Raw genomic sequence first — 25621 nt, forward strand, 5'->3', positions numbered from 1 at the left:
TATGTGTGTGTCTTAGTTTTATGCCCATTAGTTTTTAAATTGTTATCATTTTTTAAATTGTATTGTTTTTTCTGTATTGCTTGTATTTATTTATTTTTATCTTTTTTTTTATCTTCAATAACTGTTCAGCACTTTGTTTGAAAGTGCTTTATACATAAAGCCTTAATAAATAAAGTTATCATTATTATTAGTAGTAGTAGTAGTAGTAGTATATTGGTGTGGACAGATTTGTAGTCCTAGGTCACCTCCACTCAGCCTTTGCTTGAAATCCCTAAACTAAATAAAACGATAGTTGTGAAATAAAAAATAAAGCTTTTATATATTTTATAAATCTTAAATCTTACGTCTTGTGGCAGTATTTTCGGGTCTATGACATATCGTAATTATTACGATTATTACAATAATTTATTCAACAGAATAAGTTCTTAAAGTGCTCTGTCGCCCTCCGGCCTCAGCTCAGATACATTTACTCAGCTCTGCTGCCATCTGGTGGTCATTTTAGATTTCTTCATGAGCCAAGGTAGAGGCACGTGATACGTGTTGTTTGACACTAACTGAATCTGATGAGGCATGGCGCATGGGCACAGGAAGAACCGAGTGAATTATAGTGGAGGTTCCAGACAACCTGAAATAAAACTTCAAAAAGTGGCCACGTTCTTGGCGAAGGAGCCTTGACTCTCAATTCCCTTCTGCTTTTCATGTTATGTCAAGAGCGTCAAGTTTTTATACCAGACACCCCTAAAAGACATGCGCCTCCAAGGCTCGGAAAATGTTCGTTTATCCACTCTTAGCCTGTATTTATCACTGCAATAGATAACTAAGGAAGTTTAGAGATTTAATTTGAAGCGTATGGCCTTTAATAGTCCATAGGCGCCTGCGCATTGCGCATGACGTTCTGATAGGGTAAAGACGATCGATCTGTACTTCCGCTGCAACCCAAACAGCTGCACCGATGTTTTTCTAGTCAAAATTATCCGATCTGTGTTGTCCTCTGCTGCTTAAACCATGTCTGCATCTGGATTTGTTCTCGTGATCCTCGCGGTGTCCCTGTGGCCCGGTAAGATGGACGTTTACTCACAATCATATTAATGTCTGCATCACTGCGCCCCCCCACCAGACGACATTTATTCATTATTCAGTTATACACTACTGTATACAATATATAATGTAAACTTACACCAGGCTGTTGTTGCTGTTTATTGAAAACGTATAACCCCCTTGTAGTGTTGTAACTATATGCTAACCGATGCTGAAGCCATTACCTGCAATCTTCTGTCTTGTTTTCTGTTTCTTTTCTCTTTTGACTGAAGGAGACTCCAGGTTTATTACTGACCCTTTGTCATTCATAAAGCAGAAATCTCTGGTAAGCCTCGAAAAGAGCACATGTATTGAAAAAAAAAAAACTAAACAAAACTGTATCTGTTTGCATAACATGAAAGCGCGAAAACTGAGCAATTTTGTCACTGTGGCTTCAGCAGACGTTGGATATCTGTCCAGAATGCAGCCAGATCATCCAGCTGTCGGCCAACATGATTTTCAGCAGCGATACCAAGGTAAAGAACGGTTTCACTTTACTTTCACTTCACTGTTTTACTCGCGACACGAACTGGGCTTGAAGAAATGCTTATTAAATAAAGTGGCCGCCACACCCTTGTAATATTTCTCTCCATGCGTTTGCAGGGAGTCGTATATGAAAGCTTGCACGCTTTGTGCCGCCGCCTCCCTGAAGAGCAGGTGCCAGAGTGTGATTTACAGGTGAAGACTTACCTGCCCAAAATCCTGCATCAAACCCCTGATCACGTGGTGAGTTTAACCTCAAGTGAGGCTTCTTTTTATGAAAGAAGACCATAAACACTGAAGCCTTCTGAGAGTCCTTTTACTTGATGTAAAATATTTGATATATTGTGTTTTGGGGTTGTTGTTTTTTTTTTGTTTTTGCTTTTTTGTAGAAACCAGGAGAGCTTTGTGCAGCTTTTGGACTTTGTGCTCCTCACGAGAAAGAGAAAGTGCAGAAACTCTCCCACCATGCAGCTGGCACAGATACACTGGCCACAGGAACAAAGACAGATGTCAGTATGAGAAAGCAGAAGTCGAATATAAATTGAAAAGTGAAGTGAAACCTTTGTGAATTTTATGAAATGGGCCTCTTATCGGCTAATTCTCTCTCCAGGACGAGCTCAACCCAGTTTGCACCCTGTGTTTGTTTATCATCAAGAAGCTGGAGAATCTGCTGCCCAAAAACATGACTGAGGTCATCTTTTCTTTACTTTGGTTCATTTAAAGAACCGTACCATCCATCACATCGTGTAAACCCTGCCTTGTCCTTCTTGCCCTGCAGGATGCTATAAAGAAGGTCATGGGGGAGGTCTGCGATCTTATACCCAAGCACTATAAGGACCAGTGTGATGATTTCATCAATAAATATGGCGTCGAGATTGTCGAATTCCTTTTGTCTTCTGCTGCACCTCACACGATATGCAGTCTTCTGCACCTCTGTCTGTTCAATGAGCAGCCGGTTCCAGGTTTGTCGTTATTGATGTATAGACTGGACCTGGCTCACTTCCTCATTCACCTAATTAATGCTCTACTGTTGCTGATTCTCCAGAGGTGTTCCTCCCATCAGACTGTGAGTCATGCCGCATACTGGCTGCGCTGAGCCGACTACACCAGGGCCTCAACGCCACTGAAGCTCAAACTTATGCTTTCCTGGAGTCTGTGTGTGACATCCACCCTACCGCCATCCCTAAGGTCTGACTCTCAGCTAACAGTGGTACTCTTAGAACAACACTCTTTACAAATTATATGGAACTTTAAAACACTTGAAGCCAGTGAGCCTTTTGGTAAATTTCTCCAACCTTTTTATGCGATCATTCAGCTTCTTGTCTGGACTTTCGCTCGAGTCTTTAAAGTGTCACAGCACGATAATACTGTTGATTCTCTTTTCAGTGTGAAGCCTTCACCAGTATCTACGGCTCACGGCTGCAGAAGGTCTTGGGAAACCAGATGGGATATCCTCATGCATGTGAAGTAAGAATAAACTAAAGGTTATTGTCAATGGGTTTACATCTGAATAGCAACATAGAGCCTGTATCAGCACTAATTCAAATTTTTACCACAGCCTGCAGCAACACAGAAATTCAGCAACTAAAACCTTCACAAACGTGCACTGATCTGCAAATTTACGATGTGAATCATTCCAGTCAGGGCAATATCAATCACAGACACACAAGTAACCACTTGATGGCACCACTCATGAGCAGCTGTCATTCTTTAGGTGTTGTTCATGTTCTCATGATGTTTCTTTCCATCTGTCCTGCAGAGAGCTGATCTGTGTGTGGCCTCGAAGCAGCTGGAACCGCTGGGAAAGAATCGTTGTACCTGGGGACCAAGCTACTGGTGCAAAGATGCTGAAACTGCTCAGGAGTGTGGTGTACGTGAAATTCTTTATTATTAGTAGTGTGAAATGATAAAAGACATGAACATCCATGTGAAAACTAAATATACAGCAATTAAATCGATTTTGCCACTGGCTGCCTAAAGTTATGCATCCCATCTTAAAGAAAAACACTTCAGATCGCCAGCTGGACCCAGCTCTTACTCTTCTGTGTATTTGATAAACCCTTGCTATCTGTTAAAGAGTCTTCCAATCTCTCTTTTCTAATAATTTAGCCTATTGATGAGTTTTTTATGTTTATTGATTGCATCAGTAATACTCCTTATATAAATATCAGGATCTGTATGGAAAGACAGCTCAGTCTGCCCTGAGTTTTAGTTGTGGCAAACATGTAACATAATGTCCTCTCTGATCAGAAGAGCAAGCAATTTCCATCCACTGAGACTGGTCAGGTTGGGGTCTACCCCAGGTTAAATGTTAAAATCACCAGTTAATTGAATGTGTCTTTTAATTATGTCTTCTCCTGTCCTCTGACATACACAAAGAAGACTGCTACTCTGTGAGACGCTACGTTTGTTTCAGATCTTTGTGTTTTCAATCTGCAGAATCAAGCCTACTGTGAGAAATACATGTGGAAGAAGAATGAGTGAAGCCTGCCAGACTGACTGCAGCCTTGTGCACACAGTGACCTACTTTTTATTAAACTGATCAACTGTTAAATGTTTTCTACCTGTGATGCACTGATTGTTTGTTTTTTACATTTTTGTTATTGTTGCTGTTTTATGGGTAAATTTTCCATATTCCAGTCAATAAGCCTTATGAATGTTACACATGAAGTTTCCAGTTTGCATGAAGTGTCCCACTGAGGCTGGGGTTCATTCTGAAACATTAGTTTAAGGCTGAACAGTAAGTCTTATTCTGTGTATTACAATAGCTGTTATTATCAATGTGAAAATCTGCAAGCCACACGCTGAGCTCTAAGAATATAATGGAAACTACTGACTGATCGACACAGCTGCTGCTTCTGTAACATTATTTGATCTTGCCTTGACTGCTGTTGCAAATGACCACATATGAATAAAAATGGTATTAAATTATATCAAAGGTGTGGTGTAAAAAAATGTAACCTGCAGACAGACATGTGTACTGGACCTGGTTTATTTAGAAACTTCCAAGTAGTAAAAAGATAAAACTGTGGGGAAAAAAGAAAAAAAAAAACAAGCAGACATTTGCTTCATGTGGTTGTAAAGGATGCCCTGATGCTCTCTTGCCACTCTCATTCAACATTCTGTTGTTTTAAAACACATAAATACCCAGTTCATGTCCAGGACAATCACAAAGCCTCTGGTTATTCACACACTGAGGAATACTTTAAATCCCCATGTGGTTGTTTCTTCCATCATTGCTTTCTTGCCTCTTCCAGATCTGAGAGGGGAGGAGAAAGCACACTGTCAACTACAAGGACTCCTTGTTAAACAATTAACGCATGTCGTCAATATCACAGTCCGAAGATGCAATGGTCTGCTTCAAACTGTGGATGTTGCACATAAAACTGAGTGGTCGACTTGCCTGGATGTAAGCCTCTGAAAGTGTGATCATCTGAGGGAGGATGTCAGTCACCTGCAGGTCCTGCATCTCGTACCACTTTCCAGTTCCCTGATTAAACACAAAGACAAACGGATGCCGTTTAAGACAAGCCACAGTTTACAAAATCAATTTGGCTAAAAGCATTAACGTGCTCGGTTAATTCTATTAGCAGTACCAAAAAGTTCTAGATGCTTACATGATGCAGAACATGTATTCTGTACGCTCCCTCAGTGGGTTTCCCATCATGCACTACATTTGCAATGAGGTCATACGTCGTGTTCTTCTCGGTGGCTTGAGCTTCTTCTGTCAAGTATTCACGAAGGTCTACATTTCTGTTGAATTACACAAAGGGACGACATACCGTCATTTAAACCGAAGACACAATGAACACACAAGAGATACAACACGCAGTAAGTATAATGTCTTTGATCAAGGCTACATTTTGAATACACGAATGGCACTTACGTTATAGGGAAGTTGACAATTGTGGGGTTCTTTTCCACAAAGAAGTTGTTCTTGGTGAATCTTTTGATGCAAAAGATGAGGTACGGAGGCAGTTTGGTCAACTGGAACCTTTTGAGAAAATTCTCTTTGTAGGTTTTGTATTCCTATAATTAAGGGAAAATACACAGATTTGTTCTCAGTGTTCAATTATTAATAGAACTCACATCTAAGTAACACTAAGCTTTAAATGCTCTAATTTCAATTAAAATAGACACCCTTTCAAAATTAATGTTATCAACAGATTTTTCTTTCTTTTTTTGGAGGAAGAGATTGTTTTGAATCAAATTAAGTGGACTTTTATGCAACACCAATTTGTACCACATGACTGAATGGCCATTAGCTGTAGCATCGAGGACTGCCCTGAGGAGAAATGTCGATGTAGAGGCAGACGTGGAAGGAAAGGGATTCTAGAGAACAGCCTGAAAGGTGAAACTTCTCATGATGCTAGACAGAAATCACGCTTGGTTGCAAAGAACCAAAGCAATAATAACCAGGAGCAAAACAAGACAAACATGTCTAAGCTTTGCACCACATATCCAGTTCGTGGATATTAACGGAAAAGCTAATAATGCTTATAGACTGTAAAAACCTAAGTTTCAATGCAAACTTTTGTATCACTGCAGGTTTTCTGCAATAAAAGTTGTTAAACCCAGTGGCTACGTCATGGATGTTAGAGGGCATAATGCTGCGCTTGATATACGCAGCGCACTTCCTTCTTTCTACTTTATATTACTGCACAGCCATCAGTAGTACAGATCACTCCACTGCGATATTGACATGGCAGTATTTGCAAGCTCTTTTACTTTGTGAGAGTGATTATCAAAGCCAGTAGGATTAAAATGAATCGGTACCTTCTCTGTGCTGCCATTGAACTTGGCCAGGATGTTAAAGAGAGGGACCTGAGGGATTATAAGCTGCTCTTTTTCATCCTTGTACAGTGGAGCAGTTGGGAGGTCAAGGGTCAGAAACAGAAAGGAAGACTCAGACATCTGCTCCTGATACTCATCTGTTGTAAGCAGAGCCTCTTTTTCCTCTGGCGGCTGTAAGATTTTAAAAATCAAAGTCATCAAAACATAAACAACTGAATTCACAGGAAATGAGTTATATACTTTCACAGAATACATAGTAAAATGCTATTGGACTCTTAGAAGAACTGAATCTTAAATAGTGCAGAACTTAAAAAGAATTTGAATAAGTAACAAATAAAGTCAAGTTTTTCTATTACTAAACTTATTCAGGTCCATATGTTAAACAATTATCTTATAACACAAGCAAGAAACTCACCAAATCTGGGTGTGGGAGTTTTTTGGAGAAGATCCGCATGTAGCCTTGAAATGCTTTTGTAATGATTGCTATGAGGGGAGAAGGGCAAGAAAAGGGAGGTTTAGTGGCCTCATAATGAGGTGAACCGTCGAAGTGATCTCTTCCACCTGCTCTACATTCTCACTACAAGTCACAATGTCATCTGCAAACGTCATAGTCCACGGAGCTTGTCCATCACACTGCACAGTCACAATATGATTTTGTGCAGAGACTGCAGATTCTGTATGAAACCCAAGGTTTGAGAATCAAAAAAATACAAATTAAATTAACCCTTAAAGTCCTTAAGATGCTTTTAATATCACAACAGAAGGCTAAAGATGCACTACTGCATTAGAACCAAACTTAAGAGTCAAATCCAATTTTTTTCCCACTTACATGGCTTCTTCTTTGTGCCTCCGAGAGCACCATGCAGGGCATTTAAGAACCACGTCATGAAGTCCACAGCATCACCTGCAGAACAGAAAACAATCAATTAGCACCAAAACCTGTATTGAAAGCCTACCTAAGCCCAGAAAGTACAACTTAGTGAATGTAAAGCAATACCTTGCTTTGTAATCTGGAAGTTCTTCTTGCTGCACAACACTACAGCCTGCAACATCTCGTGGGGCGACACATGGGCCTTAAAGTTTCTTGGATTCCAAAGTTTGCGCATCAGCTCACCAAACCTCTGCACCAAGAGAAACATGATGTCTCCCGGGGGCCTGCGGATTCCTCTGTAGTTTTCCTCCTCCAGGAAGTAATTTCGCAAAGGTGGAACATTAGAAAAAGCCTTGAAAAGAGAGACACAAATGAGAAGGGAGGATATTATTCAAAAAATGTACAACAATTAATAAAATCTAGAGTGGTAGATATCCATACCTGTAACACCACATTGGCATAGTCATTGGCTTTGATGTTGTTGAGCCCTACAATGCCCGGTAAGTAGGTGGTACCGTCATAGGCTCTGTACAGTTTACCCTGCTTGTCCAGCCCCGCAATGTGCTGCTTGGTGAAAGTTGGCTTCAGCACGTACTGTAGAGAGAAGAGATAAGATAAGATAAGATAAGATAAGATAAGATAAGATAAGATAAGATAAGATAACCTTTATTAGTCCCACACGTGGGAAATTTGTTTTGTCACAGCAGGAAGTGGACAGTGCAAAAGTTATGAGGCAAAAATTAGAATACAATAAGAATAAATACAGTACACAACTGTACAGAATAGAATAAAATAAAATACTATATACAGTAGAATAAAATAAATATACAATAAGATAAAAATAGAATACAAATACAAATACTATATACAACTGAGTAAAAATACAACGATGACAGAAAGGATTATTGCACTTAGTATTATTGCATATGTATGGATGTGTTTGCTTGATCAGTTAAAGTCTTTATTATGGCGTCTGACAGCAGTGGGGAGGAAAGACCTGCGAAATCTCTCCGTCCCACACCGTGGGTGCCGCAGTCTCCCACTGAAGGAGCTGCTCAGTGCTGTCACAGTCTGCTGCATGTAAGCAAATCAGCTGTTTGTGGTAACTCTTCCAAAGCCAGAGCTCAGAAATAATGACAAAATCAAACAGAACATGGTTAGTATCATATCAGACTGAAAACACTGGTGCTTCTTCAGTCAATCCAGTCACAATTCAGACTGAAAGATATTTATTCACTCAATTCAGCTTAAAAAAAAGTCACTAAAGTCAAAATATTTTGAATGTAATTTAACCTTTAGCATAGATATATATTTACACTGTAGATTCTTTTTCTTCTTTCGGCTGCTCCTATTAGGTGGCATCACAGCGGATCATCTGCCTCAATTTCACCTCTTCTCATTACAGCCCAGTATATGCCTTATCCCTCCTCTGCACATGTCCAAACCTCCCTCAGACTTGTCTCTAACTTCACCTCTAAACTGCTCAACCTGAGCTGTCCCTCTGGTGTAGCTAATGCTGTCTATCCTGATCACAGAGATAAGTGAATACGGTCCAGTGAGTTTAAATGCTCAAATTGCCTCCAGTCACCAGATTTCAAAGCAATGGGATGTGATGAAACAGGAGCCACACATCATGGATGTGCAGCTGACAAATCTGCAGCAACTGTCTGACACTATCATGTCAAAATGGACCAATTTCTCTGAGGAATTTTCAATCACCTTGTTGAATTTCTGCCATGAAGAATTAATAAGCAAGCTCTGAAGGTAAAAGGGGTCCAAACCTGTAGTAATAAGGTGTACCCTATAAAGTGGCCAGTGAGATTACATGAATTTTAGTTTTAGTATGAAAAACATTACTTTACTTACTGTGATATCTTCTAGTGATGAATCAATGATCTCATAGTTATCTGGCAGACAGTAAAACTTGAGTGTATGCAGATTGAGGAACACATGATGGGTAAACTGTACGCTGTGAGTGTACGCGTGAGACTTCAGACCTCTTCCTACAAAAAACAAAACAAAACCCACACAAATCAGTACAAATACAACAGGGTCTCTGATCCCCAGTTAAAATGTCAATTTGCCTACCTTGAAAGTATTTCCCACATATAAGGCAGGCGTAGACATTGATGTGGGAGAGAGAGATGGAGCAGAGTTTCTCAAAGTCGAAGTCCAGCACACTCCTGCAGGATTGACAGACGTGAATTCACCTGCAGAGGTGGAATACAGCTTTAATAGCAATACACAGTCTACTCCGGCCTACCTGTTTATGGTGTCAAGGTAAGGACAGTGGCGGCTTCTTCGGTCTTCTACTGCATGTCCTCGTCCCACTTTGGCTGCCACTGCAACGTGAAGTGGCCCAAGAACAAATGTCAAGCCAAACCATGTACCAACATTTCAAAGCAATGAGCTAAACATGCTAACTAGCTTAGCTTTAATGTTGTGAGGTATGCTTGTTTTCAAACACTGGGTGCTTTAAGATGATGGGTATCGTTGTTTTTAGCACACAGTGGAGACACTTATTGATCCGTCTATACGTTACTGGACAGGCCAGTAAAAAAAAACGAACACACCACTGGCTAACAACAACGCTAACTGCTAACCAAACACAGGGCATACGTTTGAGGAATATACTTACCTCCGTCTTCATTGTCATCATCATCTAAATCCACCTCTCTTTCACGCTTCAAAGAAACCATAGCAGCAGAGAGACGGCGTCAAAACAATGGAGAAGCTAAAACTTTACGTTATTTGGAGGGAGTGATGAATGGGTCAAACACGGTGCGCCTCGAAACTCGCGGCGATTGTGCGTTGTAGCCGTGGAGCAGCAAACTAAAACCTAACCCGGAGTTTAAAAACCTACTAACGCTATACACGCTGTTAATCACTTACCAAAAACTAATATAATAACTTGCCTAACTTCTAAACTCTAACTGGACCTTTGTTTGTCTTTTATATATATATATATATATATATAATATATATATAAAGGTTTGTCATGTATGGGTATTTGTTTATGGTGTGCAATTTAGTTATAACATTTTTATTAACTCAGGGAGCATTATAATTGGACAACATGTTATCGTTAGTTAGCCGTAGCTATATAGCTTTTTGACCGTTCAGAGTGCTCTGATTGGGACTTGTTGCAATCAGTAGTGCTTAAATACTGACTTTGTTTGGAAGCGGTTTGCTGAAATGGATGTTTTAAGAGAAGAGGGGGTCCACGAGCTGAAATACAAACCAGGTGGCCGCTTGGATATGAGCCACGGCTTCCTGCACCATATCCGGAGGAACCAGATTGCTAGGCGAGTTCCTCAGCTGCTATTAGCGTATGCTAGTGCAATAGGTCATTCAGCTAAAAACATAATCGTTGTTATTAGTAGTGAAAAGTAATTTTATGATTAAGTGAATGTTATCTTGTTATTAACATACACGCTTTTACATTCGGAGCTAAAATATATGGGGAGGTCGCAGAGGCCTGGTGACCAGTTCGTTTTGATTTAAGATGCTGAGAAGCAAAATGATGAACAACTGCATACTGAAAAAAACTGAGTTCAATCAGTGCGTGCATCTGTGAAAAGGGGGGTCATTTTTAACTTGTTTTTGACAGAAAACACGACAGACCCCAAAAAATACTAGGAAAGCAATTAAACACATCACTTCACTTCTATAATGTTTTTGTTTGTAGGTTTCTTTGAAATGCATTTCAGTATAGCAAGTAAACTTGGCACAAAAGGTAAGGAAAATCTGTATTTGGCTTTTGAAAATAAGTGATATTTCACTGTAAAGTCTGTTTATGTCCTCTTAAATTGTGCCACTTGTGGGATGTGCCCATGAAAAAACCTGGCAAATCTTCTCTGTGAATCCTAAACAGTTTCTTTCTGCTACTGACTCTTGTTTTGAGATTCTAGTACCCCGGATACAGACAGTCAGGTGTCTGGTTGTTGCCGGATTAGCACCACCTGTTATCGTGGACCTTACAGGGTACGTGCCAATAGGGCAACTTCAAGTACCTTATCCAAATTAAGGGCCAAGTTCTATTTGACGCAGGATGTCAGACAGGCGACGAAATGGGAATCCCAAGAAGACGACACAATAAGAAGACTGTTTCTTCACCCTGTCAGCACTTTGGAACAGAAGTCAGACTTCTGTAGATTTTCAGTCAAGGTTTGCAGAACAGTATGACTGACTGCGCTCTACCCAGAAAATCCAGACCAGACTCCCAAGGCCAATCTCCAGGGTCATAGGGCTGCCAGGAGGCTTGCCATGACTGCTGTTCACCATCAGGCAAATTTGCGCTGCTGTTGGCAACATGTGCACTGGGACACTGTGATGATTGCTGCACTGATAGGGTAGCAGCTTTTGGTGGAGGTAGTGTTATAACGTGGGGCAGCATCTCCTTTGGTGGAAAAACGAGGCTTGCCAAAATTTGAGCCAATCTCAAGGCAAGAGATATTGAGATGAGATTCTGCAAATGGTGGTCACCACAACAGAGCGGACCACCTCAGCTCCGGTCTTTGGGAGTGAAGAGGATGGAATGTCCTACCTGAAGTCCTGACCCTGTTGAACAGTTATGTGATCAGCTTGGATGTGGACCAAACCGGTGACCAGCGTAGAAGATGCCAAGCTGTTGAGGCTGCGTATGGTTACTGCTGCATGCATAGCCCCATATTTCTTGGATTAAAAAATTGCTAAAAAAAAATTTAAGACCTAAATCATCTAGTTCAGTAGACAACACCAAACAAGAGTCAATAGCAGAATAGGCTGTTTGGTATTGAGAAGATTTAGCAGGTTTTTCATGGCAAAACCCCCATACTCACCTCTGCTGATCATTCAATGCATATGTTAGGAAAAATGCATTTTCCTTAGAAATGTGGGACTACTGAAGGGCAAATAAAAAGGCTTCCAACGGTATGAGATTTATTTGCAAGGTGGATTGTTACAAGAAAGAAATAATGGACCTTACTTTTTGTGCCAAATTTACATAGGAACGACCTACTTTCATAATGCATTTTCTGAACTATACAACAAACTGTTAGAAATTTACATACATGCATATGTAGGCATGGATATCATGTCCATGAATCATTTCACACACAAAAAGACTGTTCAAAGAAAATCCCCAAATTACATTGCAAGCCTGTATTTAAGCTTCTCAATACTGGCTGAAGACTGGCTGACTGGTAAAAAGGGGCATTTTGCTGTCAGTGTCTTTCAATTTTATTTAAAAGGTGACCTCTGTATACAGTGGTTAGTCAAGTCAAAAATCACAATTAAAAAAACAGTGTTACTCCATTAATGCTTGGGTTTGAATAAATGGAGAATTCTGCAATCTGTGACTTTGATAGTAGTCCACATGACAGGTTATTACTAAATGCGGTTGTTTCATTCTGCTGTTTTAGCATTAATTTCATGTAATTAAAAAAAAAGCCAGGTAAAATTAACAGTAAGATGAAAATGAGAGCATCACAGGGAAGAGTTAAAAATATTTCTGAGGCTTAATCTTTTCTTTTCTTTCTTTTTGAATGAACAAATTGTTTATTACATGTTCTTGATTTAGGTTTTATTTTTATTATTTATTTATTCATATGCCATGGAACAACCAAGTTGTCATATTTTCTGCATTAACAAAATTTTGATTCCCTTTCTCCAGAGATGACTATGATAAAGAAGTGAAGCAAGCCAAAGAGCTTCAGCGGCGGAGACACACCACAACCCCTCGAAGACCCCGTCGACCTGACATGCAAGTGTACCATCCTCGAAGAAGACGTAAGACTGATGTGCTTTCTCTTGACTTTTGTGCTGATTGTGCACCCATTAGCGGGAAGATAATGTGTGTGTGTGTGTGTGTGCGCTCATTGTTCAGATGGTTCAGAGCCAGGGGCCGGTGCTGATGCTGAAGAAAACGAGAGTGGATCAAGCACAGAGACTGACGCCAGTGGGACTGAACTCTTTTGGCTTGAATATGAAGCAGATTCTGGTACCATTACATCCATCCTTGTGCACAAGGTTAATGCCGATTTCTTTTTATGGTGTTTTCAGCTCTTTGGTCATTTCCTGTGTGTAATTCCTTTAAATGCCCTCTGTTTCTGAAGGAAGACAAGCCTGAGAAGGTGGTAGAACGTGTTGCAGAGAAGAACATCCTGGATGCAGCCATGCGGGCAGCTCTGAAGGTTCGAATTCGAAAGGAAATTGATAAAAGGCGAGACAAACGCTGAGCAATCAACAGATTACGACCATAAAGGAGCTCCACACACAGAGGAGTAATGCTTCGTTTGCAGTTCTGCACTCCTCCAGAGCACTCTTGTGCATTAAGGGTATAAGAAGGATCATTTAGAGTGACTGTCAGCAGAGATCTAACATGGAGACTTGTATTCAGGCCTTTTTTTTTCGCAAGAAGGAAGAGCACAGTTTATGGCTGGGAGTTGTTTTCAGGTTTAATTGCAATTCTTGACCTTGGACAGTTGTGTTATTCTCTGATTCACATATTGAGGACACATTTAAGTTGACTGGACATTTTTAAAATTGTTACTTTTTTTTAATAGTTACATTTAGAAAGAGCAGGTACTCTTCAGCACAGAGTCCTAAAAGTGTTGTCCTCCATGTCCTGTGATTCTTGTGTTTACAAAGATTCTGTTTTGTTAAATTAAGATTTGAACTCTTTGTGCGAAGTGTTTTAAGCTGATCATCGGTCTGTCAGCAATCCTGTGTTTAAGAAATGAGGGAAATTAGTTTTGAAGTCCGAGTTTAGTAGATGTTGGGTTGGTAACTGTTCTGTAGGTTTCAGTGCTCTGATTTATTTTGGATTGTTGAGAGGCTTATTTTTGATACTGTAATATCTTTTTGAGAATGACACTTTACATATAAAATGTATAAAAGCCATGCATTGCTGTCCAGTTTTATGGTGCTGAGCACCACTTTTTTTTTTCCTTATCATCTTATATGACAGAGATTCTGATTTTAAACATGAATATAATACTGGAACATAGAAAAATACGGCATCACTTTGATTTGACAAATGTTTCACATCACATTTTCAGCAGGTGGCAGCATCAGTCATATAACCACACAGACCTCTGCTGTAGTTTTCCTTCTGTTTAAATCAGGTTTTACTCTGTACTTCTGTATAAAGAATGCATTTTTCTACAGAGACCTACTAAACAGTTTAGTTTCCATAAAAAGGGCACTTTGAATTGTTCTAATATTTCCCCCTCTGAGGGGCTATGAAGAATTAGGTGGCAAGTTGCTGTACATGGAGTAGCACCTTAGGTTTGTATCCATTTCAGGATCTTTGTGCACCTCAGTCAGAGCTTCTGTCCTCTGCTTTGTCAGAAATCTCATCTCATTGGGGCTGCTTGTCCAACAATATATAGCCTCCTATACACAGGAAAAACTCTTAATTTGTAGAGTTCAGATTTCAAGTGGCAGTTTTATATTTTGCTATGCAGAGCTCTAAAATATGAACTTGAGTTTTCTGTGACAAAGCAGATGTTCATCTTGTGACCAAAAGGAGTGATTAGTTTGTGTGAAGTTGTACCTGTTCTCATATTATTTAAGCAATTGTGATTTTTGTATAACTTTTTTCCCACTATTATGTTATTTCTTTCCCCACCTTTTTACCTGGAGCAGTAGTTTATGATTTGTTTTTCTACTTTGACTTAACCAAGCAAGCTGGAACTCGCTAGTGATGTATTGTGAAAATGCCTCAAGTCAAATTCCTATGATTCGTAAGACCCTACCTGACAGCTACGACAGGATTCATTTTAAAACGGATGTCTATCAGTTATTCAAGAAAAAACGAGGAAAAAAAGGTCCGTCCCCCTAAAAGGCCGATAGCATGCACATGTTAAAATGTCTGTCTCCTATCAAACTCGAAAATGAAAATGGGAAGCTCCACTTCCCTGGCTATGGAAAAATACAAAACTGACTTGACATTTAGACAGATAAACTGTTGAGCCACGCCATAGTGGGAGATTACTACATTGTTTTTATTGACGTATGAAGATATGCAAACTTCATCCTCTGATCACAGGGCGGGCCAAATATTACACAAAGCCTTGTCAAGGAGGAGTGGGCTGTGCAAATTGATTGGCTGAACCGAAACACTCCCCTTCATGCCGTCAACGCCCTCCTCCAGCTTGCTTTCATTTCTTAAGCAGCATGTGACTGAAGGAGGGAGACACATTCCCAGGGTAGCTACTCTGCTGCTCAGCAGATTATCTAAAGTTACACAGATTTCCAGTTGGCTGAAATGGCCCAATCACAGCTCACAATTCAATACCCGACCCTTAGTGTAGCTTATCATTAGAAATTATGTAACTCAAAACCTTTTCTTCCGTACGTTAATTCTGCCTGTGAAAAGCTTTTAAGGGGTGAAATTATGCAGTTTAGCAAAGCACCAATTGGTTAGCCATTGTGGTAAAAAGCACTGGTTAGACTCTTTTCCCATCCACTGCTGTATTATTAAAAAAAAAAAAAAAGACAAATTAAGAAAAATCCAGAAACCATAAACATACAGTTTCTATTTGCAAGAATGTGCAAGTTTGTATTGTCTTTATTTTTTACATACAGTAGATGTTCATACACTCCACTAACAAACATACTGACCCAATGTCAAAATCAGTCAGCCATTCAGCTTCTCTACTATCAGGGCCTACATCACATTGTTTGTCTTGATTTATTTACTGAAGTACTAAACACTTGAACTGAAATATTGTCAACAAGAGCACTATTGTCAAACCTAGCATCCAATATCTGACCCCTCAATGTTTGGGGAGTTTAGAGTTCTGTTTACTTTGCCGGCTAAATCATTACAGCGAGACCCTCGAGCCACATCACCTGACCATGCGTCTGAATTTCTCTTCTTTTTTTCTTGCTTTTGATGTTCTTGTAACTAAATAGAAATCCAACTTTATACCATCATATACTATAATAAAACGCATCTTGAAATTTGTAATGAGATCAGCATTTGAGGTTTAGCATTTGGCTTGGGAACTTTTCTCAACCAAATGGAGCAGTCTCGGAGACGGATGTTATACAACAGATCAGAGAATTGAGGCTGGGTTACTTAATCTCAACGTCATAACACTTCGAAAGAACTTCCAACCACCCCCAAAAACACAATTGCACAACTTTGGAACTGACAATGACTCAGTTTGATTCACAGTTACCTTGTTATCTGCTGTACCTTTGTAACTGCACTTTGTCGGTATAAGATACTGTGAAGATAACCTGTCTTTCTAAACAGCCAAATCATGAAATACATACTGTGACAAAAAAAAACGAACTGCTAGCTGACGATGCATTTTCGTTTTAAAAACAAATGTGTTACAAAAGCCTCATCTATAAATGTGTAACTAAAAAACAAAGCACTCTTGAGTTCCCTTGTGGTTTGCAAGTTCACATTTTATTTCGCCCTTTGTTAACAGTTTAAAGCTAAATTAAGGCGAACATCTTGTGCAGAAAAGTTGGAGGAGGAAGTCCAGTTTTCTGCAAAAGTACAGTAGAGCAACAGCAAACACATACAGATATTGTATCAGCTGTCATCTAATCCTGACAGTGAATGCCAGTGACCTCAACTAAACAGCTGACCTGCCTCTGCCCTTCTCACTATGACTGTATTCCACTTGCAGCATGCTTAAGTCAACCACCAATAAAAGGCTAAAGCTTTATCAGCACGTTGCTACATAAGAAAAAGATCTGCTTAGTGTGTGTGTGTGGTGCATTGTTCTTGAAAAATAAGCTTCCAAGCCTTTTTCCTTTAATTAGTTCTCAGTGCTTTTCAGTTGCAACAGCCTCTGTTGGTACCATGGTGCTGTTACCGTGGTGAGTCTTCTTGCCCATTCAAAGCTGTTCAAGTATGAGCTCCCCTCTACTAACATTCGGCTAAATATAGATGCTTAGCTGTCGAGCGCTGTAGTGGAAATGCACAGCTGCTGCAGTACGACCAGTAACCACAATTTGGGTCCAAGAAGTCTAGTGATGTTACTCGAGTAGCAGAACTTGACTGTAACTGTATGTGCAAGGCTAAATTTCAGAGTCAAGAAGTACATCCAGTCCTCCGTAAAAGGGAAAGGGAGAGGTTCCTAGAAGTTATTTCCAGTAAGGCTTCTCTTGCTCAGCATATAGTAATTCTCAGTTGAAGTTTGACCTTTGCAGTAGAAAAATTAATATGCTCACACCCAACTTCATTAGGTATACCTGTTCAACTCCTCGATGAGTCTCGATTTTTGCTGCAACATTCAAAAAGCATGGTCAGAATTCAATGTAACAACGTGACAGCATGGATCCATCCTGCCTGTATAAGTGGTTCAGGCTGGTGGTGGTGGTGGTGTAATGGTGTGGGTGTATTTCCTTAGTACCAACTGAGGCCTACCTGAGTATTGTTGAGACCATATCTATCCTTTTATGACCATAGCGTCCCCATCTTCTGATCGCTGCTTTCACCAGGATAACGTGCCATCTCACAAAACTCAGATCATCTCAGGAGATTAACCAGGTCATCTACTAACCAAAAAGTGCACATGTCGAGGAGCGTGTCAGGCTACATTTCACTGTGTGTTATACTTGTATAACTATGCATGTGACAAATAAAGAACCTTGAACCTTGAAAAGTTGGTGCTTCAATCCCTGGCTGACAGTCATGCCAAAGTATCCTTGAAAAAGATGCTCAACTCCAAGTTGCGGTCCATCATGGGAGTGTGAATGTGTGCGAATGAACTAGAAAGCAAATAAAAACTGATTGTTTGAATGAGGGATGTCGTAGTATATAGTGCGTAGTAGAGTAGAAAAGCTCCATACAAGAACCAGTCCATTAAACCCTTATCATTTTAAACTGTTTTTTTGTTTTGGTTTTTTTTGTAACACGACACTTCCCTATACTGAAATGGCATCACACTCACTAGATCTCAGTCTGCACAGACTTTTATGCCAATAAAACATCTACATGATTTGGAGTGAAGCATTCAGTACAGGAAAAACTGTTCTCAGCATAATATTCCATTCAATGTGACGTTCCCTCAGCAGGTCATCGACAGGTTAAACTGCAGGTGATTTTTTTATGTTAATTTTTCAAAATAAAAATGAAACTTAACCTTTAACCTCCTAAGACTCGAACTCTTCCATGGCATGCATTTTTATTTATTTTTTTATATTTGTGCATATTGAGACCCAATGTATGTAAAAACAAAGAATCAGCAGATTTTTTTTTCTTTAACCTGATGAGAGCCACATATGAGGACATTTGTTTTAAATTTTGATAAAATAGGCAGTATAATGTCCTCATAAGTGGATATCAGGCCCTTGTCGAGCAAAATTTTGTATTTCGGTCTAGACAACCAAAAATGTGATTTCCACATATGTGGACGCCAGGTCCTAGGAGGTTAAACAAACAAAGGGACATTTTTATTGTTTATTTGGTTGCATTTACCCTTTCTCACTTTAAACTTTAAACATTTTAAGCGGCTCAGTCTAAATTCTTTGCATACACCTGTCTCCGGAGGCAAATATTTTTCTTAACAGTTGTTTGCCATTTCCTTTTGGCAGCGAGCTGTGTGAACTGCCCGAACTTGTCCGACATTCTGGTGTGATTAGGAATGACAACAGAATCTTCTCAGACCATATTTGGCCTTTTTATTGCTTTCATTACAAAACTGTAATTAACATATTACCTTGTGTTGCATGCTAACAATGACATGTTTCACAACAGAATGCCAACAGTACAAATGACTAAAATATCACATCATAAAGTTTCATGGGTGTTTGATAATAAAAGAAATATCTGTGCAAACCTTTCAAACTGCTAAATTGGGATCTTATGTCATTTTATCGATTTATTAATCATTACTATGATCTCATCAATTTGTTGTAAGCTTTGCTCTGGTTAACAACTTCAAATGTAGCTGAAACGGGTGCTCAACCTTTTCAAAGTGACCGATGAGTTCTGAGATGTAACTGGAAATATTATCTTCGGTTAAGAAAGGGTGGCACATGTTCCCCTTTGAAGCTCAAATCGCAGTGTTTGGAATTTGCTTCAGGGTCATTGCTCATTACGGTACTTACACAACCATGGATTTGTTTTTACATTTCAGACACATTACGATCACTTATTTGGAAGGTATCGAGCAAACCATTAGTCAGTCCATTAAGACACCGCAATGTTTTAACAGTTTTGAAGTTCAAACAAATTCACCCAAAGCATATGCAAAGAAACGGTGAAAAAATAAATAATAAATAAAAATCACACAGATTTCCAGCCATCTTGTAAACCTTCACTGCCATCTTTCAGCCACACATTACCGCAGACCCTGCCTGCACAGTCTTCTTCACTGTTTATTGCTTTGGATGGTTGACCTCAGCTATTTAACCTCATTCATCATTATTGCCGTAACCAGATCATGACACATTATTGTCCATCTTTATTATTATACAGGTATGCATACCCAAAGTTTTTCAGTCTGTTTTGAAACAGTACAAGTGGCTTCGCTTTTATGTGACTCAGTGTGTATAAAGTCTTCGATTTTCTGTCAGAAATATGTAGAATTTAAGGAGCTATTAGCATAACGTGATGAGTGTACATGAGGTCAGTTTTGCTTGGTACAGCCCTGACTGTTAAAACTATCTTTAAATGTTTGTATTTTTCCCCCTCAAAACCATTTTGGGTGTGCCTAGTATTATCTGCCCTGCCACAACTGGTACCACATTGTTGCTTGGTAGCGTGCATGAAGGGTGGGAGGGTACACAGATCAAATTACTCTTTGGAGCTTCCTCCATTCCCACTACCTACCATATAACCAAATTATCAGCTACAATTTGAGCTTAAAAAGCTCAGCCAGGGTGTTGGTTGTGCTCCAAGTCACATGAAAATAACCTGACTTTTATCTTGTTCTGACAGCTGCTAGTAACAAATCAAAAGACCGCAGTGAACATTGCTCAGGGCTGAAACTGGTCCAGTGGCTCTGAAACCCCTTTAGTTCCCCCGGTTAAGTGATGCTAGCCTTACCAGTGACCCTGACGATGAATGCCAAACAGTTAAAGTGATTAAGAGGTAATGTGTACTGGAGACCTACATGTATCCATTAGGATTGCAGTTTATTTATAAACCCATTCTAATTTTGTATGATTTTCAAACCAATGTTAATGAGCAGCATTAATCTTGGAGGGTTTCTCCCCACCCACAACCACATTGTACTGCAATCTGAATTTTCAAGACTCCAGCACCACCTTTGGACCCCGAGCCTGAGTCAACCTGCATCACAATTCTTAAAATGTCACAGTTGCGTTTTTTTACATCCCCAAATAAAGTAATAAAAATAAAAAAAGCACAAAGACACTTGAGAGGTGTAGTTGTTTATTACAGAGAAGGAAACTACCCAGTCCAGACATGAAGTTTAATACAGAATGAGCTACGTGTTCCTTTGGAAGTTGAACGCATGTTGGTGGTGGGGAGAAAAGCAAATGGGGAGCAGAGGAAATAGAAAAGGCACTCTTACACTTACTATAGCCAACGGGATGACCTCCAAGTAGTAAAAAAAAGGGACCAAAACCAAAACTTCTATCCCACACATGAGATGGACATGTAAACAAGGCTGGTTTCTCTGTACTACACCAACCAAATGTTGCCATCACAGTAACGGGGATAGGCTTGAGCCAAAAAAAATTAAATAAAATAATTGCACCAGATATTTTTTAAAAAAAATGGGATTTTCGATAACCTGCCTAAAAAAATAAGTTCTGCAGTCCAAAAATAAAAAAAAACGGTTGTAAAATAGTCATTTACAATTAGCCAGTGACACTTTCTTGCCGAGGCAGTCCAAAGCTTTTCTGTACAACACTCTGGAGCCTCAAGCCAAACACCAAAATGACCACGTCACAAGAAAGTCAAGACCTAATACCCAAGTTTGTTTAAAGCTGCCTTCTGAAATTTCGGCTTCTCTGTATCCACGCCGAGCTTCAGAGAACAAATAAATAGTGTTGAGGTTTAATTCCTAGCCAATAAGACTGTGGCAAAGAACACACCCCTCTAAGGACAAAGATGAAACAGGTTTCTCTGTAGCTACACCTGCCATCTATATACACTTGAGGGAAATGGAGTCTTTAGGTCACTTCAAAGCATACAAAAAAAAAATTAAATAAAATAATCAAGTGTAACTAGTTTTTTTTTTTTAATGACTAGTTTAAAATTGAATTTCAATGCATAAGCAATTCAATTTTTCCCATAACCTTCAAGTATAACCAAAACCTCTGCAGACCAGAGCAGTGACAGCAGCTTCTGACTTTTCTGTATTACGTCAGAAAACAGCAAAGGTCTGCAGGGGTGTCTGAGGCCTAATGCTCATTTAAGAGCTTGAATAATTAGGATTTGGCTTGCCCCTTAGCCTGCAATGCATAGCTTTTTTTCTTTTTTTTTTAAATAGTGAAAACAGCAACAACCCTTGAATTTTAAATTGTGCCATTCTAGCATCCTCCACAAGGATGAGGGGAAAAAAAACAAGCTAACAAAAAGGATAAATGAACACTGGGGGTCAAGGAACAACCGTACCAGGCTGACAACAGGAGGAATGGAGAAGCTAACAATTTTAGGGGGACACAGCCAGATCACACGACTCCAAATATGCACTTGAGAGGACTTTGAAATTATTTTTCTCTTTTAGATGTCATGCAGACTCATTAGTAGCACCAGTAAATTAAGAGGAATATCACATAAAGCCTATTATACTACCGCCATGACAGTGATAGTGACGATAGTGATGAGTGTGGAATGCCAAAAATGAGGGCTGAACGCCGCTACTCAGCGCATCACAATACGAAGCGGGGGGAACCTCAAGACGTGGGAGAACAGTAAGTACTACGGTGCATGAGTTCATGGAACTCATCTAGTTCTTTAAAACATCAAGTTTCTGAGGCATGCCTCCTGGGACCCAGCACGATACTGCAATCAGCAGAAAAACAGTAACAAGACAAAAGAAGGGAGGTGGAGTGAGGAAAGCAGTTAATGTGTTAAATGGTACCAATATGAGAGAAAAGGGCATTTCACCCCCGGAACCTTGGAGGCTTCTCTGTAGTATACACCAACAAGCCTGGGGGTAAAAGCTTAACAGGTTTAGTATTTGAGTTTTTTGGGGACCTCCCAAGGGAAGGAGTCTCGGCCAAAGTGGCCGTAGGCTGCGGTCCTCTGATACAAGGGTTTCTTCAGATCCAGATCCCTGGAATACATAATCAGACTCTTTAGCAGCAGTCACATCCAGTGACCTCAAATGCACACACACAGGCATAATACTCGAATTAGCCAGTGGGGAGTGGCGACAGCGAAAAAAATCAATTAGATGGCTGGCTGGTAAAGAGAGGAACGTGAAGACGCAACACTTACCCTGCTAACCACAGGACATTGCAGCTTGCAGAAACCAAACTCCTCCCATTTATAAAACCACTAACTGAGCTAAATAATCCAAATACAAGACCCCCCACTAAATAAGCTGTTTGCCCCCACTGAAGCTTAGGTGTTTAACCTAATGCAATTTGTTTATTACCTCACCCCGTAATTAATAATCTATATAAAGTTTATTTGGATATAATAAACTACAGATTGGAGAAACTAACATACAGCAATCCTCCAGGAACTGTGCTATCAGTGAGGAGGTGGCTTCAAAGGTTACCTGACGATGACTCCAGGCCGGAGATCAAAGTTCTTCTTCACGATGTCAAGTAGCTCCCTCTCACTCTTGTGGGATGTCCCATAGTGGAAGATAGAAATCGAGAGGGGGTGGGCAACTCCAATGGCATACGACACCTAATACAGCACACAGATGTGTTATATCAAGCAGGAAAACAGAAAACTTCAGGCAGGAGTCTGCTGCAGCCTTGCTCCCTGAAATAAAGACTTGGGGGGGGGGGGGGGGGGGGGGTTGGCTGTGTTTCCACCACAGGAAATGAACCTTTCGAAGATGGGGCTAGGGGTTTAAATTAGTCTTCAGCTGATTTAAAAAAAAAAAAAAGAAAAAAAAACAACTAATCTACACCCAGCTTTTAGAGCACAGTGAAACCACAGCTACCCACAAATCTGATGAACCCCAATAGGACAAAATATATTAAAAAAAAGAAAATGTTTCTGAACATGCCGTGTGGAAACTCAGCTTCTACCACTACCACTCACCTGGACCAGCACCCTCCTGCAAAGCTCAGCTTTCACCAGGGACTTGGCCACCCAGCGTGCCGCATAAGCAGCAGAGCGATCCACCTTTGTGTAATCCTTCCCAGAGAAGGCTCCGCCACCATGGGCTCCCCAGCCTCCGTAAGTGTCTACAATGATCTTACGTCCGGTGAGGCCAGCATCTCCCTGCAATGAAAGAATCAAGGTAAACTCAAAGCTCAATAGCTCCCGATAAACAAAACACGCCATGAAAAGGTATTTACCTGTGGACCTCCAATGACAAAACGACCACTGGGCTGCAGGTGGTAGATGGTGTCATCATCCAAGTAAATGCAGGGAACAACCGCCTTGATGACCTTCTCCTTCAGAGCATCTCTCATCTCCTCCAAGCAAATATCTTCATCGTGCTGGACAGAGATGACAATAGTGTGCACACGCACTGGCAGCATGGCACCGCGGTCCTGGCGGTATTGTACAGTAACCTGTGAAAAGAAACAAAATGAGCAACTTTTTAGAACAACCCATTTTGCTAGTGAAAATTAGAAAATAAAATGATGAATACCTGTGTCTTTGAGTCTGGTCGGAGCCATGGAAGGGTGCCATTGCGGCGCAGTTCAGCCATCTTGGCATTCAGCTTGTGGGCAAGAACGATTGTGAGAGGCATGCACTCCTCAGTCTCATCAGTGGCGTATCCAAACATCAAACCCTGCAGAGTGAGACAATTATAGTTTTAAAAAGCTGTTAAAGGACAACATGTTGTATTTGTGGTTTCAGAACACTCAGGCCAATACTAACCTGATCCCCAGCTCCGATGTCCTCCTCATTGCGATCAATGTGAACACCCTGAGCAATGTCAGGAGACTGCTGCTCCAGCGCCACAAGAACATTGCACGTCTTGTAGTCAAAACCTAGGCAGAACACACAGGAGTTTAAGAACAGTCCTTACAGAAAAAAAGAAGAAGAAAAAAGGGAAATAAAATCAGTAAAGCAATGCACACCTTTGGAGGAGTCGTCATATCCAATTTGGCGGATGGTGTCACGAACAATTTTCTGGTAATCCACCGTGGCCCGTGAGGTAATCTCACCTGCCAGTAGGATCATCCCAGTCTTGGCAATGGTCTCTGCATGAGGCAATTCACATGTAGTTCAATACCCTGGTGTCAACACAGGAGTGAAGCCAAAGCAAACAAGATAGGAAATATTTACTTACCACATGCAACTTTGGCATCTGGATCCTGCTTCAGATGGGCGTCCAAAACTGCATCGCTTATCTGGTCACAGATTTTGTCTGAAAAACAAAAACAATAACGTGAGTAAACGGCAACATCGATCACATCACAGGGTCTAAACGTAAAATGCCGCACGTCGGCGCAAACTGTCCCCCTTCATACTCAAGAGGAATAGACCGGAGTCTCGGCGGTCGCCATGTCAGCATGCGCACGTGTGGCGTCAAAGAGAGCCCGCGCAACTCCACGGAGACCGGAAGGCAAGCACGGTACACTTATAAATGTTTGAACCAACTACATATCGACAGACTGATAAAATGCACAGTCTATTTTCATCTTCAGGGATGAAGACGACTGTGTTAGGAGTCACCTACACAAACAGCCGCGTGCTTCATGAATAGGGACGGATGGCAGGATGAGAAAAATAAATAAACCAGTTAAAACGAATAACGATACTGTAAATAAGAAACAATTCACATGACAATGTCATCATGTCCACTATGACTATTGTGCTACATTTGCTGCCGGTGGCGGAGACACGCGACAGAATGACCTATTCACTTAAGATTAGCTAGCTTACATCAGCTAGTAGCGCGTGGTCTCGAAGCCGGCCAAGGTACAAGAAGAGGGAAAAAAGGGCCGCGATGTTGTCATTTCACTCCCTATTTGTTCATTTTAATACAGTAATAGGCTAGTTTGTGGGACAAACTATTAAAAAAAAAAAAAAAAAAAAGCAAGAGATGTAGCTTATTTCATCAGCCAGAACGATAGAAGGCCGACATCTCGCGTCTTACCGGGATGTCCTTCCCCGACGGACTCCGAGGTGAACAAGAAGCAGTCCTCGTCAATGAGGGAGTTATGAAAACCATTCATCTGTCCGTTCATCATCGTTAACGGCTGCCACTGGTACGAAAACGTTAAATTACGGGGTTGGTAACGTCTTTAGTCGGTATTACGTATTAGTGGCACTGCCTCGGCGGTTTTCCCAGCTCTTCAAAGGACAACCCCTACAGTCTCGGTGTT

General features: G+C 40.4%; 4 protein-coding genes across 5 annotated transcripts; 2 read left to right on the forward strand and 2 right to left on the reverse strand.

Moving 5' to 3' along the window:
- The first annotated feature begins 926 nt into the window (after positions 1-926).
- Positions 927-4459, forward strand: sftpbb (surfactant protein Bb). Of its 2 annotated transcripts, none has more exons than XM_085368288.1 (11): positions 927-1057; positions 1311-1363; positions 1476-1553; positions 1681-1803; positions 1950-2069; positions 2171-2251; positions 2339-2522; positions 2606-2748; positions 2947-3027; positions 3320-3430; positions 4000-4459. In XM_085368288.1, the coding sequence occupies exons 1-11, from the start codon at positions 1006-1008 to the stop codon at positions 4042-4044; spliced, it is 1071 nt and encodes a 356-aa protein (XP_085224414.1). In that variant the 5' UTR covers positions 927-1005; the 3' UTR covers positions 4045-4459. The 2 variants fall into 2 exon arrangements, with proteins under 2 accessions (XP_085224414.1, XP_085224415.1); XM_085368289.1 differs by having other exon boundaries at positions 1479-1553.
- A 414-nt stretch (positions 4460-4873) lies between these two features.
- Positions 4874-10030, reverse strand: usp39 (ubiquitin specific peptidase 39). The gene is made up of 12 exons (XM_085368537.1): positions 9864-10030; positions 9489-9567; positions 9314-9408; positions 9092-9228; positions 7667-7819; positions 7352-7577; positions 7184-7258; positions 6770-6837; positions 6337-6525; positions 5447-5589; positions 5178-5313; positions 4874-5050 (listed from the first exon to the last, which is right to left on the reverse strand). The coding sequence occupies exons 1-12, from the start codon at positions 9922-9924 to the stop codon at positions 4874-4876; spliced, it is 1539 nt and encodes a 512-aa protein (XP_085224663.1). The 5' UTR covers positions 9925-10030.
- A 354-nt stretch (positions 10031-10384) lies between these two features.
- lg12h2orf68 (linkage group 12 C2orf68 homolog) lies at positions 10385-13443 on the forward strand. Its single transcript, XM_085368290.1, has 4 exons — positions 10385-10530; positions 12879-12994; positions 13092-13234; positions 13321-13443. The coding sequence occupies exons 1-4, from the start codon at positions 10421-10423 to the stop codon at positions 13441-13443; spliced, it is 492 nt and encodes a 163-aa protein (XP_085224416.1). The 5' UTR covers positions 10385-10420.
- Positions 13444-22255: 8812 nt separating this feature from the next.
- mat2ab (methionine adenosyltransferase 2Ab) lies at positions 22256-25608 on the reverse strand. The gene is made up of 9 exons (XM_085367322.1): positions 25393-25608; positions 24583-24660; positions 24371-24493; positions 24168-24280; positions 23935-24078; positions 23636-23854; positions 23376-23558; positions 22879-23012; positions 22256-22428 (listed from the first exon to the last, which is right to left on the reverse strand). Exons 1-9 carry the CDS (start codon positions 25484-25486, stop codon positions 22326-22328), a joined length of 1191 nt encoding a protein of 396 aa, XP_085223448.1. The 5' UTR covers positions 25487-25608; the 3' UTR covers positions 22256-22325.
- Between the last annotated feature and the right edge of the window lie 13 nt (positions 25609-25621).

This window comes from Diplotaxodon limnothrissa, linkage group LG12, assembly GCF_057381915.1.
Source record: "Diplotaxodon limnothrissa isolate DT_005_m linkage group LG12, D_limnothrissa_male_GT1.1, whole genome shotgun sequence".
Lineage (NCBI taxonomy): Eukaryota > Metazoa > Chordata > Actinopteri > Cichliformes > Cichlidae > Diplotaxodon > Diplotaxodon limnothrissa.

Bases quoted from the DNA above. Each gene is read 5' to 3' on its own strand.
- sftpbb (XM_085368288.1), top strand. From the start codon at position 1,006: ATGTCTGCATCTGGATTTGTTCTCGTGATCCTCGCGGTGTCCCTGTGG. The intron at 2,523-2,605 runs GTTTGTCGTTAT...CTGATTCTCCAG, and splicing joins CAATGAGCAGCCGGTTCCAG to AGGTGTTCCTCCCATCAGAC. The intron at 3,431-3,999 runs GTACGTGAAATT...TTCAATCTGCAG, and splicing joins AAACTGCTCAGGAGTGTGGT to AATCAAGCCTACTGTGAGAA.
- lg12h2orf68 (XM_085368290.1), top strand. From the start codon at position 10,421: ATGGATGTTTTAAGAGAAGAGGGGGTCCACGAGCTGAAATACAAACCA. The intron at 10,531-12,878 runs GCGAGTTCCTCA...CCCTTTCTCCAG, and splicing joins CGGAGGAACCAGATTGCTAG to AGATGACTATGATAAAGAAG. The intron at 12,995-13,091 runs GTAAGACTGATG...CTCATTGTTCAG, and splicing joins GTACCATCCTCGAAGAAGAC to ATGGTTCAGAGCCAGGGGCC.
- usp39 (XM_085368537.1), bottom strand. From the start codon at position 9,924: ATGGTTTCTTTGAAGCGTGAAAGAGAGGTGGATTTAGATGATGATGAC. The intron at 9,409-9,488 runs GTAGGCCGGAGT...TCAATCCTGCAG, and splicing joins TACCTTGACACCATAAACAG to GAGTGTGCTGGACTTCGACT. The intron at 5,590-6,336 runs GTACCGATTCAT...CCTTAATTATAG, and splicing joins TCAATGGCAGCACAGAGAAG to GAATACAAAACCTACAAAGA.
- mat2ab (XM_085367322.1), bottom strand. From the start codon at position 25,486: ATGATGAACGGACAGATGAATGGTTTTCATAACTCCCTCATTGACGAG. The intron at 24,079-24,167 runs GTTAGTATTGGC...CTCACTCTGCAG, and splicing joins ACATCGGAGCTGGGGATCAG to GGTTTGATGTTTGGATACGC. The intron at 23,559-23,635 runs GTAAATACCTTT...CTTTCATTGCAG, and splicing joins TTGTCATTGGAGGTCCACAG to GGAGATGCTGGCCTCACCGG.